This window comes from Phoenix dactylifera, unplaced genomic scaffold (assembly GCF_009389715.1).
Source record: "Phoenix dactylifera cultivar Barhee BC4 unplaced genomic scaffold, palm_55x_up_171113_PBpolish2nd_filt_p 000452F, whole genome shotgun sequence".
Classification (NCBI taxonomy): Eukaryota; Viridiplantae; Streptophyta; class Magnoliopsida; order Arecales; family Arecaceae; genus Phoenix; species Phoenix dactylifera.
Window position 1 is genome coordinate 247,448 of NW_024067883.1, and position 21,668 is coordinate 269,115.

Below are 21,668 nucleotides of genomic sequence, written 5' to 3' on the forward strand. Positions count from 1 at the left end.
CGCGAGAGGGTTCCCCCTCAGGAATGGGGATCCCGGACTCCCTAAAAATCAGGGTGTACATCATCCCATAAGGAAGGGTGAGCCTAGGTCTGTCTAGTGGCTCACAAAGGTACTTGTAGATCATCTTGGGGAAGTTAATAAGTGTGTCTTGGAGGATGTAGAACATAAGGGCTAGGTCCCTCTCAGATACAAAATCAAAGCGGCCGGTCTTAGGAAAAAGGGTCCTAGAGATAATACTCAGGAGGAGCCGCATTTCAACTGACAGTGAACTAGCGGACACCTCATCGAGTGGGGACTGGGGTGGACTCCCTAAAATGGCCGTAAGGGCCTCAGTCCTATCCTCTAGGTGTGTAGGAAATACCCCAGCTTGGGGAAGATGTAGGATTTGTGCTATGAAATCCTCAGAAATGAATAGAGAAACACCCGCTACGGTTCCCTGTATCCCCCCATTGCCCCTATGCACTATTCCATAGAACTCCCTAAATAGACCTGGGTATGTGGGGAGATCTAATGAACAAAAGAACTCTAAACCTTGGCCCCTCAACCTATCTCCTATGGTGAAGCCCTCCCGGGAGAGATAGTCGAAGTTGACGTATCTCCCGGTGGAGACCGCCTTCCCGGCGCACGGTCGCGAGGGAACCGGCCTCGGCGGGGAACGAACCGGAGGTTGTGGCCTCACGGGATCGTTCCGAGCCTTGGACCGTCGCTCGGCACCGGTCGCAGGTTGGGGCCTCTTCCGGCTTGGGACAACCATTTTTCGAGGCATCCTTGACCTAGGGATGGGGTAAAAACCTAAGGGACGGAAGAAGGTCGACGAAAAAGCCCTAACGACGGTCGGAGACGATCTCGGAGACGGCTCTAGGGTTTGTGAACAGTGGAGGCGGTGAATAGAAGTGTTGATTAAACGCTTGGATTAGGGTTAAAAACTCGGATCCCGACCTCGAGTCGACTCCTGTAAGTCGCGAGTCGACTTGACCTCGAGTCGACTCCAAAATATGCGCGAGTCGACTCCCCTTATGCTTCCATCGGCCTCGAGTTGACTCCCGTCAATGTGCGAGTCGACTCCCCTTATGCTGCCATCGACCTCGAGTCGACTCCCATCTATGTGCGAGTCGACTCCCCGTCATGAGCCGACTCTGAAACGTATCCGAGTCGACTCGAACTCTGGCACGCACCTAAAAATTATGCTATTTTCGTACCAAACAAGGGACACTCACTAAGTTATGATCTGATTTGATGATCATAGATGAGAAACTCTATTTTTAACACAATCTAATCATCAAAATCAATGAACTAGAAGAGAACATCACTAGGATGGATCAATCACTCCTAATCCTCTCCTAAGCACACTAAATCTCTCTTCACTCAAGGGTTTTGTGAAGATATCAGCTAATTGATCATCAGTACAAACAAATTGAAGTGTCACATCACCATTCAGTACATGATCTCTTATGAAGTGATGTCTTATCTCAATATGTTTAGTTCTTGAATGCTGAATTGGATTTTTAGTTAGATTAATGGCACTTGTATTATCACAATTAATGAAAATTTTATCTTGTTTAATACCATAGTCTTCAAGTTGCTGTTTAATCCACATGATTTGAGCACAACAACTCCCGGCTGCCACATATTCAGCTTCAGCAGTAGATAATGCAGCTGAGTTTTGTTTCTTGCTGAACCATGAGATTAAATTTTCTCCTAAAAATTGACATGACCCGCTGGTGCTTTTTCTATCAAGTTTACAACCAGCAAAGTCTGAATCTGTGTATCCTATTAAGTTCAAGCTAGATTCTTTAGAGTATCATAAACCTATATTTTTTGTTCCTATTAGGTATTTAAAGATTCTCTTGACAGCAATTAGATGAGATTCCTTAGGATTAGACTGATATCTAGCACACATGCATACACTAAACATGATATCAGGTCTACTTGCAGTGAGATACAATAAAGATCCTATCATACTTCTATACATCTTTTGATCTACAGATTTACCTGATTCATCTTGGTCTAATTTGCATGATGAGCTCATGGGTGTGCCGATTGACTTGTTTCCCTCCATATCAAACTTCTTAAGCATCTCCTTGATGTATTTAGCTTGATTGATGGAGATCCCTTCTTCAGATTGTTTGATTTGAAGCCCGAGGAAATAGTTCAGCTCTCCCATCATGCTCATTTCAAACTCACTCTGCATCAAATCAGCAAATTCTTCGCAGAGGCGATTGTTAGTAGCACCAAAAATAATATCATTAACATAAATTTGTACTACTAACATGTCTTTGTTTTTCTTTTTTAAAAACAGTGTCATATCTACATTTCCCCTAGAGAACTCATGATCCAGTAGAAATTTGCTAAGTCTTTCATACCATGCTCTAGGTGCTTGTTTCAAACCATAAAGTGCTTTGTTCAGTTTATACACATGATTAGGATATTGATGATTTTCAAAACCAGGAGGTTGTTCTACATACACCTCCTCATTAATATACCCATTTAAAAATGCACTTTTTACATCCATTTGAAATAATTTGAAATCTTTAGAGCATGCAAATGCTAATAATAATCTAATTGCCTCGAGTCTAGCTACAGGAGCAAAGGTTTCATCAAAATCTATACCTTCTTCTTGATTATACTCCTTTGCTACTAGTCTAGCCTTATTCCTTATTACAAATCCATTTTCATCAAGTTTATTTTTATATATCCATTTGGTACCTATAATTGAGTATTCAGAAGGTCGTTCAACTAGATTCCATACCTTGTTTCTAGTAAATTGGTTTAATTCTTCTTGCATTGCATTTATCCAATTTACATCTTTTTCAGCTTCTTCTATGTGTTTGGGCTCAAAATGTGAGACAAAAGTTAGATGATTATTTATGTTCCTAAGAGATGCTCTAGTCCTAATAGGTTGAGATGGATCATCTAAAATTAATTCCTTAGGATGTCCGTGAGCATACCTCCAAGCCTTAGTCAGCCCATGATCCACAATAGCCTCTTGGCTTGATGATGCATTTCCAATTAATTTTTGTTCATCATCTTGTAATGTCATCTCATCAATCTTTTCTTCAAGAATTTCAGCATCATCATCAAAATTAACTTTCTTACTAGAAGAGATATCACTAGAATCATCAAAAACATGTATGGATTCTTCTATAACTAGGGTTCTTTTATTAAAGACTCTATAGGCTTTACTAGTTGTAGAGTACCCCAAGAATATACCCTCATCAGATTTAGAGTCAAATTTTCCTAGATTATCTTTCCCATTATTATGAACAAAACACCTACATCCAAAGACATGAAAATAGTTTACTTTTGGTTTTCTGTTTTTCCAAAGTTCATAAGGTGTTTTCTTTATAATGGATCTCAATAAAACTCTATTTAATATATGACAAGAGGTATTGATGGCTTCTCCCCAAAAGTACTTAGGGAGGTTACTTTCACATAACATGGTTCTAGCCATTTCCTCTAGAGTTCTATTTTTTCTTTCCACAACTCCATTTTGTTGTGGTGTCCTAGGTGCAGAAAAATTTTGAGTTATCCCCTTTTTACTACAAAACTCATCAAATAAATGATTTTCAAATTCGGTTCCATGGTCACTTCTAATAGCTATGACTGAAGTATCTCTAGCATTTGTTACTTCCTTATGAAATTTCTTAAAAACTGAAAATGCTTGATCTTTATGAGCTAAGAACATGACCCAAGTGTATCTAGAATAATCATCTACAATAACTAGACCATATTTACTTCCACCTAGACTTGTGGTTCTAGTTGGTCCGAATAGATCCATGTGTAGTAGTTCTAGAGGTCTAGAGGTAGAGACACAATTTATGGATTTAAAGGAGTTCCTTGATTGTTTGTCATATTGACAAGCTTCACGTATTTTATTCTTTTCAAACTTTAGTTTTGGCAAACCTATCACGGAATCTCTTTTAACTAGTTTTGATATTATGTCCATGCTTGCATGACCTAACTTACGGTGCCATAACCAACTAGCATCATTATCCTTAGTTTCATTAACAACTAAATATGGGTTATGTTTGGCAAGATCCTCAAGGTCTACAACATACACATTCCCACGTCTTATTCCTTTAAAAACTAAACTATTGTCATTTGAGTTGGTTATGATGCATAGTGATGGTTTGAACAAAACATCAAAACCTCTATCACACAATTGACTAATACTAAGTAGATTATGCTTAAGACCATCAACATATCGAACATTATCAATAAAGGTTGAAGGGGTAATTTGTACTTTACCTATACCAATGATGTGACCTTGGTTATTGTCTCCAAAAGTCACAGCACCTCCCTTCTTAGCTTCAAGGGTGAAGAATTGATCCTTGTCACCCATCATGTGTCTTGAGCAGCCACTATCTAAGTACCAACAATTTTTGGCGACCTTGGCTGCAAGACACTCCTACACAAGCAAATCATACAATTTTAGGTACCCAAGTTTTCTTGGGTCCTTCATGGTTAGTAATGTTGGTTCCTTTTGGAACCCAAACCCTTTTAATTTTTCTTTTAATTTTTTCTTTTCTATAATTACACACATTTGCTTTATGTCCTAAAGTTCCACAGCAAAAACATGTTATTTTCTTAGTTTTGCTTTCTCCTGCTTTAACAAAGAAATTACTAAGGAGTTTTTGTCTATTTTTAGGTTTATACCCTAAACCAGCTTTATTGAACACAGCTCGTTGACTATTAAGTATCATTTCTAATTTTTCTGAGCTATAAGTAAATTTTTCTATAAAAGGCTTGTACTTCTCAAGTTCTAGTGCCAACTTTTGTTTTTCTATTTTTAGTGCATCTAAGTCTTTTGTGAAATTACCTCCAATAGTTTGTTTATCCTTTTTAAGTTCAGAAATTTCCTTGGCTAGTTTTTCGTTATCTTTACTCAAGGTATTAGTTTTTTGAATTAACATTTGGTTGCTTGTCTTAAGTTCTAAATTTTCTTTAGTGATAAAATTCTTATCCTTAACTAATTTATCGTATTTATGGAGGTGAGATTGATTGGTTAGTTTTAGCTCTTTATTCTTAAGGCTCATTGTCTTATATTCATCCATTAATTCATTAAACGCATCATATAACTCATCAAAGGTAAAATCTAAATGTGTTTCAGATGTTACCTAATTTTCGTTTGCCATAAAGCATAGATTGGCCTTTTCTTCTTATTTCTCATCCGATGATGATGAAGATGTATCGGAGTCCGATAGGGTGGAGACGAGGACCTTCTTTTTTTTGTACTTGCTGGCCTTCTTGAGCAAAGGACAGTATGCTCTGAAGTGTCCCGGTTTCTTACATTCGTAACATCCGATTCCCTCATTTTTCCTTTCCTTACCTTTATCCTTGTGATAGGAACTTGAGGGGCCTCTCCTTTGATAAAAGGTCTTCTTACGGTTGATGAATTTTCTAAACTTACGCACGAGAAGAGCCTCATCATCATCTCCCTCATTGTCTTCCTCTTCACTACTGCTGCTGCAAGATAAGTCTTTGTTAGTAGAAACAGATTTGAGGGCTATTACCTTTTTCTTGTGGGAGGACTCTTCTTCGCTGTGTTGTTTCATTATGAGCTCGTGCGTCATTAGGGATCCAAGAAGCTCCTCAAGTGGAAGCTTGTTCAAGTCCTTGGCTTCTTGGATTGCCGTCACCTTGGCTTTCCATGACCTTGGTAGACAGCGAAGAATCTTCCTGACAAGCTCACTGTTAGTATAATTTTTGCCAAGGCTTTTTAGGCCATTGACAATGTCAGTAAATCTAGTGAACATGCAAGTGATTGTTTCATTAGAATCCATCTTAAATAATTCATACTTATGAACTAATATATTTATTTTGGATTCTTTGACTTGATTCGTGCCCTCGTGGGTCACTTCAAGTCTATCCCAAATCTCTTTTGCAGAATTGCAAGTAGAGACTCTATTGAATTCATTTCTATCTAATGCCCAGTAAAGCACATTCATTGCTTTGGCATTGAGTTGGGCCTTCCTAATGTCATTGTCATCCCAATCCTTTTCAAGTTTGGGTACAGTGACACCCTCTACATAAATGGATGGAATGTATGGTCCATTTAGTATAATGGTCCACATCTCATAGTCTTGGGCTTGGATAAATATTCTCATCCTAGCCTTCCAATATGAGTAGTCGGATCCATTAAAGAATGGGGGTCTTTGGGTGGACTGGCCCTCAATGTGGGAAGATCCAAATGGGGTTGTCATTTTGATCTTTTACTCTTTGGGTAAAAGAGTTCGGCTCTGATACCACTTGTTGCCCAGATAGACAACCCCAGATAGACACCTTTTGCAAGTTGATTAATTAGATGCTATGTACTGTGAATGAAATGAAGATAAAGAACAACAGAGCAATCACAAACACAAGGAATTTATAGTGGTTCGGAGCTAACCCTTGCTCCTACGTCCACTCCCCAAGCCTTACTTGGGAATTCACTATAACCCCTCGGATTACAGCCGGTTGTTTTACAAGCTCACAACCCAACTTGTTGTTTTACGAGGTCACAACGAACTCGGTCGGTTTTTCCAGGATCACAATCGAACCCTTACACCGTTGGTTTCAACCTAGGCTCACCAATAAACCTTTACACCCTTGATTCAATCCCCTGATTGAATCAAGTAAGGAACAAACGGTTTGAATAAAAACAAACAGAAAAATAGAGCTTCGAAAAAGCAGATATACAGCGATATAAATAAGAGAAAAGTTAAGAGCTCTCAAACAAGTTTATGATGATGTAGAGGAGGGCTTCTTGAACTCTGGGTCTCCTCTTGAATGTCTTGAAGACTTGAAGGCTGAAGGAGACTTCTTTAATGCTGGGAAGAGTTGGTTGAATGGAGTTAATGGCCCTCTTCCTTTTTTATGATTTAGATCCCTTTGACAGATGAAGTTTTTGTGTTTTCTTTGAAAGGAATGTCACTTCCCTCCTTTGCTACAGTCCTCTGTGGCTATTTAAGCCATTCCCCACGGAAACTAGCCGTTAGACACAATCTACTAGCCGTGCTGCACATTCTGCATATCCTGACAATGTTTCCGTTGGGATCGGAGTCGACTCGCGCGATCTGGAGTCGACTCGGCTGCAGCAGGAGTCGACTCATGCTTTTCTGGAGTCGACTCACCAACTGTTCCGAATTTGAATTAAAGTGAGCTTCTCGACTGGGAGTCGACTCGACTTAACCAAGAGTCGACTCCCCAAATTCTGGAGCTGACCTTGCACTTTTGGAGTCGACTCATTCCAAGAAATCCATAGAGGTATTCTTCAACTTTGCTCACTCGAGTCGACTCGAAAATTCTGGGAGTCGACTCGGCGCTCAGAGCCCGAACTCCTGTTCTTCTGTCTTTTGGCTCGTGCAGTCTTGGAGTTGACTTGGACTGTTTCGGAGTCGACTCGGCTCTCAGTATCCGAAAAACAGTCTTCTGTCTTTTTGGAGTAGCGCTGCCTTGGAGTCGACTCGAACTGTCTTGGAGTCGACTCGCGTCTCAGAGACAACAATACTGTCTTCTGTCTTTTTGGGTCGCGTTGTCTCGGAGTCGACTCGGACTTTGCGGGAGTCGACTCGGCTCTCAGTGTCCGAAAGTTGCTCTCTGACTTTTGTCTTGTATAACACTGAGAGTCGACTCTCGCTTCCTTTGGAGTCGACCTGCCAACCATCGGAGTCGACTCGCGTTCCTCAGGAGTCGGCTCGGCTCTCAGGGTTCAAAATGACTTCTCTGTCTTTCTGTCTGTAACTCCCTGGAGTCGACTCATACTACTCCGGAGTCGACTCGCGCTCTTCAGGAGTCGGCTCGCTGACAGGTTTTGAGTTGAGTCTTTCTGTTCGTCTGTCTGTTCTCAGTCGGAGTCGACTCATAATGTTCCGGAGTCGACTCGAGCCTGTGCCAGTGCTTCTGATACGCTTGGAGTCGACTCGTAATATCCCAGAGTCGACTCGAGTCTCAGACTTTGGTTCAGATTCACTTCTTAACTTATCCAAAATGTCTTGAACCAAATCTAGAGACACTTAACCATAAATTTGCAAGATTTTCACTGAAACAATAGATTGAATTCATTAGTAAACATAAGATATACTCAAATGCTTTGAGCTCATCAAAATCAAATAGGATTATTATCAATCACTCCACAGAAACGATTGCAGAATTTGATCCAGTAATGCAAGAACATATTCGACGCATTCAACATGATGAAATTCACAATCATTATTTAGGTCATAATATTCAAAATGAATTGATTCAATTATTAGCATCTGAAATTAAAGCTATAATAATTAAAAAGATTAAAGAAGCAAAATACTTTTCTGTAATACTTGATTGCACTCCTGATGCAAGCCATCAGGAACAAATGACCCTAGTTTTAAGATGTATAGATACTTCAACAAGTCCAGTAAAAGTAGAAGAATATTTTTTAGAATTTTTAGAAGTAGATGATACATCTGGAAAGGGTCTTTTTAATGAACTTATAAATATAATAGAAAAATATAAATTTGAGGTTAATGATATAAGAGGACAAGGGTATGACAACGGATCTAATATGAAAGGAAAACATCAAGGTGTACAAAGGAGATTATTAGATATAAATCCTAGAGCGTTTTACACACCATGTGGATGTCATAACTTAAATTTAGTGTTATGTGATATTGCTAACTCATGTCCTAAGGCTATATCTTTTTTTGGAGTGATACAACGAATTTATACCTTATTTTCTTCTTCTACAAAACGATGAAAAATTTTACAAAATAATATATCCACATTAACTCTTAAACCCTTGTCACAAACACGTTGGGAAAGTCGTATTGAAAGTGTCAAAGCAATTAAAAACCAAGCTCCTAAAATAAGAGATGCCTTAGTTCAATTAGCGGAAACTAGTGAAGATCCTAAAACAAAGAGTGAAGCCACATGTTTAGCTACATATGAGATTGAAAATTTTGAATTTTTATTAGGCATGAATATTTGGTACGATATATTGTTTGCTGTTAACTCAGTTAGTAAGATTTTACAATCTGAAGACATGCATATTGATGTTGCTATAGATCAACTAAAAGGTCTTCTTTCTTATTTAAAAAGTTATAGGAAAAATGGATTCATGAATGCTTTGAATTCATCTAAAGAAATTGCAAATGAAATGGAAATAGAACCTATATTTCGTGAAAAACGTGTGATCCGTAGAAAAAAATATTTTAATGAAAATAATGATGATGAGATAACAAGATCAGCTGAAGAATCTTTTAGAATTGATTACTTTTTATATATAGTAGATCAAGCTATTTTTTCAATTCAAAATAGATTTGAACAATTTACCATATATGAAAATATTTTTGGCTTTTTGTTTAATTTTAGAAAGTTAAAATCTTTGAATGAAGATGATTTGAAAAAGTGTTGTCTTAATCTTGAAAACTTTTTAAAGCATGGTGAATATTCTGATATTAATGGTATTGATCTGTTTTCAGAGTTAAAAATTTTAAAAGAATTTTTACAAACAGAAACTAGTACCCCTATTGATATTTTAAGTTTTATAAAAAAACAGATTCTTTTCCAAATGCATGCATTGCATATAGAATATTATTAACAATACCTGTAACAGTTGCTTCTGCTGAAAGAAGTTTTTCAAAATTAAAATTGATAAAATCTTATTTGCGATCAACTATGTCACAAGAAAGATTAAATGGATTAGCTATATTATCGATTGAAAATAGTATTTTAATGGATCTTGAGTATAAAAGTTTAATTAGTAATTTTGCTTCTCAAAAAGCTAGACGAATTATTTTTAAATAAAAATTTTAAAATATTTTTATACTTATTAAAAAAAATTATTATTTAAATAATAATAAAAAAGGCCTCTTTTAATGAGTTCGCCTTAGGCCCCCAAATGTATTGGGCCGCCCCTGACTCGAGTATAGGGAGCCTCAAATCCGATTGACCTACCTACCTTCCATTTGACTCGAACACTAGGAATCCAATACTCTTCCGTTAGCTGTCAATTATTGGTGTTCTTAAAAATTAAATAGTTAATACGATGGGATAGAACACGACTCTTTATTTCTATTTATGTTTACAATGTTTGTATTAATCATCGTAAAAAAAAATTTATATTTATTCTGAAGTAGTTGATATTTATTTTTAAAGAGTTTTTGTTTATTTCTAAAGAAGAATATAGAAAGACTGAGAGCATCCATGCAATTTTCAATTTATTGCTCATCAATAGAGATTTATATTTATTTTGGACCATTTAGTATTTACTTTCTTTAAATTTTGTATTAATCTTCTACTATTGCTATATATCTACTAGGATAGACAACCAAGTTTTCATTTATTTTTGCAGTATTTATATTTATTGCCTATAGACTAAGTATTTATCCTAAGAGATTATATTTATTATAAAATAGTTAGTATTTATTTTTTGAGCCGTTTTTATTTATTTTTAAAAATATATATAAAAAAATAATGAACATCAGTGAGATTTTTTGTTTATCACTCGACAATTTTTATTACTCTAAAAAGTTTATTTTTATTTTGAACCACTGAATATTTATTCCCTCGAAACTTTGTGCTTATTCTTCAATATTATTGCTTACTAGAAATGAGCTCTAATATGATTGAAGGTGCTTTTTACGGTGTTTGCATTTAACAATGCACATTAGATGTTTTTCTTCCGAGATTCGTGTTTATTTTGATGCGGACATCCAGACAGCCCCGTACGTGGCAGCTGCTAACAAGAGAGCGTCCGAGAGAGAGTCCGTGGGTGAAGCTATGCAACATGTCCCAGCCCATCGTACCTGCACAAAGCCTCAACGGTGGCTCCGGTGAGGGCCCTCCGACGATTAAGTTAAAGTGGATTTAGAATGGATTTTTCAGAGTCCCCCACTTACGTTACTTTATGGGTCTATTTATAGTCCCTATAAAGGTGTCCAGGTGGCGGAGATATGGCCCGCTCTCATCATGAGAGAGAATGGCTTTAAGCTAGATAGCGTGTAGCTGGGGTTGCTTGTGGCGCTCAGTGCAGTCTGTTTTTGTGAATGGTAAGGCATTGACAGTCGTAGCAGGGAGCGGCCGGAATAGCATGGCGTTGTCCTTGACTGTCGTTGGCTAGCAGGTAAAGCATGGCGCGGAGATGTTGCGATGTACAACCACGTAGATGGGCGTAGGCACACTCGTAGATGCGACCGTAAGCAAGGTCGAGCTCGTTGAGGGGTCGCATCATATACTCGGCGAGATCGGCTTAACAGGTGCTGAGGATAGCCTGGCGTCCCTAATTCCGAAATGTGCTCGGTAGAGAGCCCCGAGCTCGGAGGTTGGGGCGCGTAATTGGATAAGGCACCCCGAGCTCAGTCAAGGTGCATCGATGAATATAGGGGCACCCAGAGCTCGACCTGGGCGCATTGTCTATACAGAGCGCTGGGGCAGCTCAACGGAGATAAGGTATTGTCCGCTTTGGGGGAGCACACACATGTTTAACATCGTATGCGGCAATTTTTCCTTCACGACTTTGTCCCATAAGGGGTGCCTTGCTATGAGCATCAGAGAAGATTGACGCAAGTTGTCAGCTGAGGCCTTGACAAGGTTCGAGCTTGGATTGACTCTTGGTGGGGCCGAGGCCTAGCTCAACTGATGCTGGGGTTTATTTGGCTAAAATTGGATCCTACTGTAGTGAGCAGGATAATCCATTTTGCCCCTCATCAATAGCAGATAGGTCAGGTTAACCCATGACCCGGCCCAATTTATTTAGACCCGATTTGATCTATTTTGGAGGACCCATGAGACCAGATTGGATCCTAAAATTAAATCCGTTCCGTTCTATTTTCTGAGTCAGATTTGAGTTTACTAAATTCAAATCCAATCCAATCTGACTTATTTAAAATTTAGATAATTTTAAATTTATAAATTTCGACTCGAATCTATATAATTATTTGGACCTCCGAATGGCAGCCCGCAGGATACCAACAAGTTCTGAGCCACGGATGATCCAAACTCTACCAAATTCAAATTTTTTCAGTTGAATCCAAATTATACATGAATCCGATCCAACTGAATGACTTATTGAGTCAAAACTTGTAACAATAGATCCGTTCCAATCTACTATTAAATTAAATCTAAATCTAAAATTAAAATTTAAATAAAAAATAAAATTAGAATCGAGGTCAACCCAACCTATTTTCATCCGTGGATCGAACAGATTTGAGGCTTGTTACAATCAAGTGGGGCGTAATCAATCTCTAAGAAGAAGAAAGGAGCAGGGCTCGAGACAATGGAGAAAGAAGACAGATACTTGTTCGCGCGGAAAGAGATCCGCTCTATAAGCAAGGTAAGGATTTTTTTGAAGACTAACAGCGACTAACTCTCATGCAATGTGGATTTTTTTTCTTTTTCTCATTCTGGATTTGATTCTGAAACAGGGACCGCCAAGGCGTCCAACGTGCTTCAACTGATGAAGATGGTGAGAGAGTTGGCTGCAAAATCTTACCAACATAATATCTTATTACTCTATTATATTATGTATTATAAATAATATAATAATAAAATATATAATATATTGTGTACGATATTATTACCATATCATTAAAAAAATAGGAATTAGAAGGATAAATTTAGCAAATTTCATCATATCCCAATTTTTTTTCCTCGGACAACATCCACCACCACACTCGCTAAACTTACCGGGGGAAAATAAGCCGCTCCGAAACATAAAGGTACACGGTCGGCATGTACCTAACGACATCCGACCTGGAGGCGTATGGCATAGCAAATGTCAGGTCTGGTGAGAGTGAGGTCCGGCGCTCGACTAGGCACCTGACCAGGCGCTCTACTGGAAGCCGATCTGGAGGCGCCCGTCCAGGCATCCGGCCCAAAGCCGACTAGAAGGCGCCCATCCTGGCATCCAGCCTGAAGGCGCCCGGCCCGACGTCCGACCTGAAGGCGCCCAACCTGTATACTGTGGTCACATCCACCTACAGTACGACCAAGGACCATGCCCTGCTGCCGCCCTCAACAATTAATGCGCATGGTCTCTGCAGACCTCCGACTTACTCAACAATTAATGCGCATGGTCTCTGCAGACCTCCGACTTACTCAACAATCAATGCGCATATCTCTAACTATCTACGGATCTCAAGCCCTCTACAGCAAATCTGCTCGGCAGCATTAAAGTGAGATTGAAGCAAGAAGATCTCTTCCTTCCCCTTCCTATGCAAGCCTTCTTAGCTAATGGAGACAGAACAAACAAATAATAAAGTCTTGGGATAATTGGAATTGACATAGCCCGAAGAACTGAAAATTTTTTAAGATGAACGATTCACATTAAAATTGACGGGTTGGCGTGAGCTTATCCATGCGGTTATGCACTCTTCGAATAGGAATCCATTTTTCAATCTTTTTCCGCCTATATTGCTATTATCTGTGCCACTTTATGACCCGGTCCAGACTGACCCCGCTGGACCCCACTTACCCTTAGCTTGCCTTGCACCTGCACCACTCTTGTCTACCCCTCCACCGACCACAGATGAATGCAGGCTCAGGAAGGAAGAAGAAGGTGACTCTTGATGCCTTGCAGACGTATGATCCCCAGAAAGAAAATAAGGCAAACCTGTCAGGCTATCGGGAAATTGAATAAAAAAGATTGGATTATGGATATGGAGTCGCGAAGCATAATTTTTTTGAATTGGATTATCAGCCATAACAATTCCTGAGCTCCGGCTTGATCTTCTACGGCAAGACACGATCGTGCATTAATTCGCACGACGCGCTCAATCACACGGTAACTTCGCTCCGTCATATCACAGGTAATCCAGTACCCCACTATAAAAGAGGAACCTTCCTATCTTAGTGGGGGTTGGACTCTGAAACCTAAAAAAGACACATCTCCTTTCTTCTCCATTAAGCACTCCTTCTGACTTAAGCATCGGAGGGCCGGCGCTGGAAACCTCAGCCACCAGCTTGTCACAGGTCTCCCGGAGGACGCCACTTACCGACGAACCGTCACCCACCAACTCTCGCCGGAGCTCCCCTTTTCAGCCGACGGTCGCCCCCAGGTCCAATTTCTAGCAACACTTACCATAAACAAAAAAGAAAAAAAAAAAAAAACGAAAGTCTAAAAGTTGGATCTATAGATGCTTTTATTTATGTATCTTAAACCAAACTAATCTAAACATCACAAAACACGTGAACACCCGCTAGAATTTCCGGCCAGAGCCGAAAAAAACATCTGCTCGGCCGGCATATAACCAAGGGTGTTATAAATCAGACCCAACCAATTGAACACGCCCATGTTCAAAGTCCAAACAGTTCAAATCAGGACGAAAATCAAAGGATAAATGAAACCACATCCAAAACCACTAGCTAGTCAGGCCCGTCCAAGAGCATGCTCAAGCCTTCCAAAGCTGCAATATAAAAGAACAAATAACTGCAACAAACTAACTTTATCATGCATATGGATTAAAGTTCTACACTGTTAGAAGATACAAAGCATTGAGGAAAGAGAACAAAAAGAAGATACACCCTGCATCTACCGAAACAACAGAGGGAGAGAAAGAAGAATGAGAACTCTTTTAGTATCTCTCACTCGATGTTGATTTGGAAAACGTCTTTACGCTCCTCCGCCTTGACCTTGGGAACCACCACTTTAAGAACTCCGTTCTTCATCTCCGCCCGGATCTGGTCGATCTGGTACGCCTCCGGCGGCAGGTCGATCCGGCTGCTGTACCTTCGACCGCTCTCCTCCTCCTCCGTCTCCTTCTCCCCTTCTCCCTTTATGATCAACGTGTTCTGCTCTGCCCACACCTTCACGTGCTCCTTTCCCAATCCCGGCATGTCGATCCTCAGGTGCAGCGCGTCCCCGTCCTCCCTCGCCTCCCACCCTCGCCGGAATCCCCCGATCGCCCCCTGGGTCGCCGCCGCGAACGGGTTGTCCAGCATCTGGTCCATCAAGTTCAACACCTGGCTCAAACTCCTCGCCGGAGTGAACGGATCCCGCACATCTGAAACCCCACAAGCAGACCCGATTCAGAATCTTGAAACGATTATCGGGCAAAGAGATCAAATAATCAGGAAAGGAATCGACGAGTTATGAAGGGGAATGAGATGACGACTACCTGGGAAGATGCCGGGGAAGAAGGAAGAGTCGCCGCGGCGGCGAGGGGCGCCCGAGAGGTCGTCACGGCGGCGGTCGACGTCGAGGCTGCGGTTATCATCGAGGTCGAGGAGCCTGGTGTTGGTGTTGAAAAGGCGGGAGCCGGCGGCAGCAGAGGGGCGAGCGGGGGAAACGAGGAGCTTCTCCAGGAGCTTGGAGACGGGAGCCCTCCTTATGGCGATCATTGCGGCCATGGAGACTTAGAGATCGCGAAAAGAATTGGGAGTAACTTTAGGTTGACCTGCGTGATTCGAGCGGAAAAAAGAGGGGGAAGGGGTTTTGTATTTATACAGAGCGAAGGGGGGCGGGGTTGATGCGCTCCGTTTCTTGGGAAGGAAGCCTACAGGAGTACAGAAAGTTCTGGAACGTTAAAGACGATGAAGAGTGGAGAACGTTCGTGGGGGGCGCTGGGAGGTTCCAGAAACACCCAGACAAACAAGCGATAGGCGGATGGATGTTTTATATTAAATTTTAAAGTAAATTATAATTTTTTAAAATATATTTATATTTAATAGTTTATAAAATTTATATTTATGTCTTACTAAAATAACGACATTAATAAAATTATTTATCTTATATAAAAAATCAAAATTATTTTTAAATATAGAGCATGATGCCCATTCTTATTTAAAGTTAATGATTTGATTAATATTTTGAGAAGCAAGAAAAGGTAAACATAAATTTTTCAACTATTAGATATAAGTAAAATTTATTTTTAATTTTATAGGAATTTTTGTAATTTTTTTTATAAATTTTTGTATCACATAAAGATAAGTCTAAAGAGATATGTTGTATGCTTCATATCATAATGGATCATTTTGATCTTAGTGTATATTTTTGCTTCTTGTACCATGATATCACGTAATCGAACTTGGCAGGAGAATTGCTTCATTCCATGGTGTTCCCTGATATTATTTGTTTGAACTTGGCTGGATAATTGGATGATTCCATGGGCAAATGAACTATAAGCTTGAAACTTTCATAGCTGATGAGCCAATGTTACAAACTTGCAGAGCAAGTTCTTTGGTCTAACTAATCATATATTATGGCTGATATGCAATTTCCTCTCCATGTATCTATTATCTCGGCCCTACCCTTGTCTCATATCATCTTATAAAAGTTAGTCTTTTTAAATTATGCATGTGTGCAAGTAAGCTAATCTGCATAATGTTTAACTCAAAGGCGAGTTTTTCAGTGGAAAATACTACATAATGGGAAATAACTTCCCTAACTCTTTAAATTGATCTTGTTAGACAAATTGGAGCTCTATACACGCTCTTTATCTTGCATTTGTAACCCCCCCCCCCCCCCCACCCTCTCTGCAAAAAAAAAAAAAAAAAAAAAAGATATTGAGAATAAACATGCTTGATTTTCTAAATTTAATAAAAAGAGGTTAACATGTTTCGGTGATAAATTTGCAATCACTATAAAATGCTATCTTGTGCTCTTCGACAAGCTTAATTGACCTATCCTTCAACAAGTGTTCAAAGATCTGCTCCCTTCAATTATATTGAATGGGTATAACATGTTTCAGTGATAAATTTGCAATCACTATAAAATGCTATCTTGTGCTCTTCGACAAGCTTAATTGACCTATCCTTTAACAAGTGTTCAAAGATCTGCTCCCTTCAGTTATATTGAATGGGTATCGAGCTAGTTGAACCTCTTTTGATGGCTGACTTTGTGCACTCAGCTCAGTCAAGATCTTACGCATATATGGTTTGCCAATCAATAACTCGGCCATATCAAGCCCTTTGCATTCATCCTTATTGGATGTCAACTGATTAAGGTCAGTATCAATGGCTGAAATCTCATAATTGGAGTCTCCCATTTACATCGCTTTAGATATTTTCCTTTATTCCTCTTCTCTAAAGATAGTTTCATAGTTTGCAGCTTGTATAGTAAGTTGGAAAAAATCAGAAAGCTCTTGTTCAACAAATTTTTTTCTTAGCTTAAGATTCAAACAATTCTAGATAATCTTGACATACTAGGCTCCCTAAGTGACGCGTAACAACTATTCCTAGCTCATGCAAACTCGGCCATATACTTTTCAAGATTCTCTATGTTGTTGAGTCAACCTGGTCAAATTAGTTACTGACACCTCGTGTTTGGTTCCGTAGACAAGTTCGAGATTAAGATTGTCATTATTCTCAGCTTCTCAACATTGAACTTAAAATTGACCTAAGTGGTCCATGGTAGACAAGTTATCGTCTCCAGAAAATCTTGAAAATTCGAGGACTGTGTCCCCTAGATAGCTCATAGATTTGATTAGACCATTCTAGATAAGAATTCTTGTAGATTGGCCTTGTTATTGATTAATAGGCAAAACCTAACGAATCTCTTATTAGCTCAGTCAGCTGAGTCAAGTTTCATGGAATTTATCTCAATCAAGTGGGTTAATCAAATTCTGAGTGGGATGCTAGACATGCAAATTTAGGGCTTACTGATGCAGCAGATTCCAATGCAGGTTATAAGTTCTATGCTTAGCCTGAGATTGGCCTCAAAGGTTTGGCAAGACTCTGTGTGGTGCTTGCCGTCCAATTCATGGATTCTGGGGCATAAATCCCACCTATAGAGTGAAAGTTTGCTCCCCCATTTCCCACATTATTCAAGGTTTGACCGATGCTCGAAGAGCGGTCTGGTTTCTTTGTCCAATCGACCTTGGCTTCCCGTATTCAAAGTCATCCTGGATTCCATGTTTAGACTGACATTAATTAGCTGAGGGGTCTATAGGTAGTTGTTTGATTTGACCCTGCTCATTTCCATTTGTTGGTGGGTCAATCTCTTGATCATCTTGACCCTACTCTGAGGACTCCCCAATTCAAAACTCGACCTCACCTTTATCATAGTTCATATACTTCTAGAGGATTGGCCTCTCCAATATCCTTATACCCCCATACTTGTAAGCTCAGATTAATTTGTTTAGAAACTGCATATAGGCTTTGACCTGTCAAACTTACAATTGAATGGTAGACTGAGGGCTTTATAATGGCTAATATTGATTTGCCAACACATTCACCAACTTCACTTATTTTGCGATGGCAGTTGAGGAAGTCTTCTCTCTAGTTAATCAACAAATGGCCTCTACACCATAGCTACTTAGCTGGTGATTGCTTCTAAAAAGATACCACATGGGTATCTAATTTTTAGGACCATGACCTCTTGATGGTTTAGAACTAGCTTGCCCACTAAAAGTAGTTACTTGTCCTTGGGAAGCCTGTTAGCTATGCTCTCGAACAGGAAAACTTGAAAGCCTAACGCGAGGGTTCCTCACTTCAAAACCTAGAAAAAAGCCAGAAACCTCCGAAGAGGAGCTATTAAAGCTCTTAAGCCGAGGAGTGGAGTTTCAACTCAAAAGCCGGCCCGAAGCAGAGTGAACTATCTAAAAAGCCCAGTCTCAATAGCTCTTCTTGTGGTGTCTCCTGTTCATCAGCAACAATGCTTGAGTAAAATCGAATAGCAGCACATCATTCATTTTCTTAAGCAGCATCCGAGTAGTTACCCGTGTCCCACTGGGCATGCCAAGACTTATTTCTCTTGAAAATGGGAACAAGGAAGACATCTATAAGGTTGGCTAGATGAATGCACGGGCATGCCACCAATTAGCTATTGGACAAGATAGAGGTTTGGTAAGTGATTATGAAATAATGTAGGTTTTACCGCCTTGAAACATCAAGAACTTTTATTACTAAGATGCTACCCTAGAAGGTGGGCTGATGATAGAAATTATGTTGAAGAATTAAAAAAAAAAAAAGACAAAAACTTGATAGGGGATAAAGTATTATTAAGATAAAAAATAAAGATATGAGATCTAGTTTTTTGTAGCGCCAAAAGAGAGTGTCCCCTCATTTCTGTTACTTTCTGATACTTACTAGTACCTCCTTTAACTGCTAGGACAACTATCATTCTTCAACTCTCTTGTGCTCGTTACTTAATTTGTGCCACATTATCCATTGTACATAAAAATTATCATTTTCTCCGCTACTATGTTCTAGGTAGTACTCCAACTCCTCCCACGTTTTGAGTAGTAATAATAGCTAGTTAGCTATTCTCCTTTAGTTTTATTCCACTAAACATCTCATCTTAGGATGAAGACTTCCACCATTTTGATTTGCGTTTTGTATGTTTCCTTGGGACTGGCCATATATAAGGTCTGTGCACTTATGATGGATCTGCATCTATGGCACTTTATCTGTATTTTAATTCTCGATCTGTAATTTGGGATAAAACTCGGCATGCACTTTGAAGCTTGATCTGCATCTTTTATTCTCCGGTCCATACCTTGGTAATTGATCTTTACCTTGGCTTTTAATCTATATATAATAATCCTTGACCTAAGGGTTTTTTTTAGCATTAGGTCCATAAGAGATATTCTCTTTGCAGATCCATTAGCAACTTTCCAAGGCCCACCTTTGATGAGCCCACTAGATGTGGTGTATACATTTCTAACATTATACTATGTTTCCGGAGTTGAAATTGTGATAATTATTGTGATTAATAACATCATTCCAAAAGCAGCCGATCGGCAAAACATGGGCTTGCAATGAAATCCTTTGTAATTTTGATTTACACTAGTAGTTATGGTGTCAAAAATGTATTGACCAAAATAAACCCTGCTTCAAACATCCAAAGGACATAATTTCATGTATTTTGTTTCTGCAAATTTAAATACTAGAAAAATTACATAGATATCTCTTCAAATTTGGGCCAATTATATTTAGACCCCAAATATTTAGAAAGTTTCAATTAGCCAGCAAAACCTTATTTTCGTTGCAATATGGCGCAGCCATTTGTTTGGATCCTAACACCTTTAATGGAGTGAGAAAAAAAAATAAAAGTTTCTTTGATTCAGAGAGGCTAGATCATAGCTTTCATGCGATCTCAAAGCGCTTTGTCCTTTATGATTCATCCACTTGTATAGATCTCAAAACACTCAATTCTCTATTATTCTTCCATTTGCATAGATCTCAAAGTGCTCCATCCTCTAACATTCATCCATCTACAAAGCTTTCAAATCACTCCACCCTTTATTATCTACCTGCTTTGTACAGATCTCAAAACGTTTCATCCTCTATCATCCATCCACCTATACAAAATCTTAAAACACTTAATCTACTATATCCATCCACCTGCACAGATCTCAAGGCCTCCATCCACTGTTATCCATTCACTTACATATATCTCAAAGTGCTCCATCCTCTGTTATCTGTCCTTCGTTATCCATCCATCTGTATAGATCTCAAAGCGCTCTATCCTCTATTGTCTATTCACCTACTTAGATCTCAAAATACTTCATCCTCTATCATTCATTCACCTACACAGATGTCAAAACACTCCATCTTCTGTCATCCATCCACCTGCACAAATCTCCAAGAGCTACATCCTTTATCATTTTCTGCCTACACAAATCTCAAAGGACTCCATCCTCTGCCATTTGTCTGTCTGCATAGATCTCAAAGAGCTCAATGTTCTATCATTTGCCTACCCGCACAAATCTCAAAGCACCCTATCCACTTCATCAATGTGGCTATATAGATCTCCAAGCACTCCATCTTCTATCATCCGTATGCTTGTATAAATCTCAAAGCACTTTCTCCTCTATCTTCTATCCACTTGCATAGATCTCAAAGTACTCTCTCCCCTATCTTCCATCCACTTGCATAGATCTCAAAGTACTCCATCCTTTATCAAACGTCTGTCTGCATAGATCTCAAAGCGCTACACCTCTATCATCCATCCGGATGTACATTCTCAAAGCACTACATCCTTTACCATTCATAGGGCTGGAAGTGGGTTGGGCCGCTCCATGCCCCTACTCAAACTTGGCTCGAATTATTTTTCAGGCTTCGAGTTGAGTATAGGCCCGAAATTTTTTGGATAATCCAATCCCAAGCCCGACCCAAGCTCAGGCTCGAGCCTGACCTAAACCTGATTGGGCCAACCCAAATTAACCATTTAGGCCAAAAATATGTTTGGCCTGAATGTGACTTTAAGTTTAATATTTCATAATATTGCTTCACAAATAAATGAGCTAGCTAAAAATTGGGCTCTCTTCTGTAATACAAGTAAATGATACATTATTCGCAGCTCAACCTATTTTAATTTGTTCTTTGCTTCCTCATAATTCTCTCTAAATAACAACATAAAAAAAAAAAAATCAATCCATGCTTGAATTGATGCTTGAATTTGGGCTCAATTTATGGTCTTATTTAGGCTTGGGCATAGGCTAGGCCCAGGCCGGGCTAATGATATATCCGAGCTTGGCTCGAAAAACAAATAAGCTTTTCTACATTTAAGGCCAAATCCGGTCCGATCTCTTTTGGACCTAGCCTTTAGCCTGATCCAAGTCGAGCCCATTTCTAGCCCTCATCATCCATACACCTATATAGATCTCAAATTGCTTTTTCTTCTGTCCTCTATCATTCATCATCTGCACAAATCTCAAAGTACTCTATATCATTCATCTATCAGTATAGATCACAAAGTACTCCTTTTTAATTCATACTAAGATAAGAGTCCCTTGCTAAATCAGTGGGAGTAAAAATTCTAGGATTTTACA

General features: G+C 39.3%; 1 protein-coding gene across 2 annotated transcripts; it reads right to left on the bottom strand.

The window, feature by feature from the left end:
• Nucleotides 1-14,368: 14,368 nt before the first annotated feature.
• Nucleotides 14,369-15,447, bottom strand: LOC103697542 (small heat shock protein, chloroplastic-like). Of its 2 annotated transcripts, none has more exons than XM_008779419.4 (2): nucleotides 15,069-15,447; nucleotides 14,369-14,957 (listed from the first exon to the last, which is right to left on the bottom strand). In XM_008779419.4, the coding sequence occupies exons 1-2, from the start codon at nucleotides 15,301-15,303 to the stop codon at nucleotides 14,539-14,541; spliced, it is 654 nt and encodes a 217-aa protein (XP_008777641.2). In that variant the 5' UTR covers nucleotides 15,304-15,447; the 3' UTR covers nucleotides 14,369-14,538. The 2 variants fall into 2 exon arrangements, with proteins under 2 accessions (XP_008777641.2, XP_008777642.2); XM_008779420.3 differs by having other exon boundaries at nucleotides 15,072-15,443.
• Nucleotides 15,448-21,668: the final 6,221 nt, after the last annotated feature.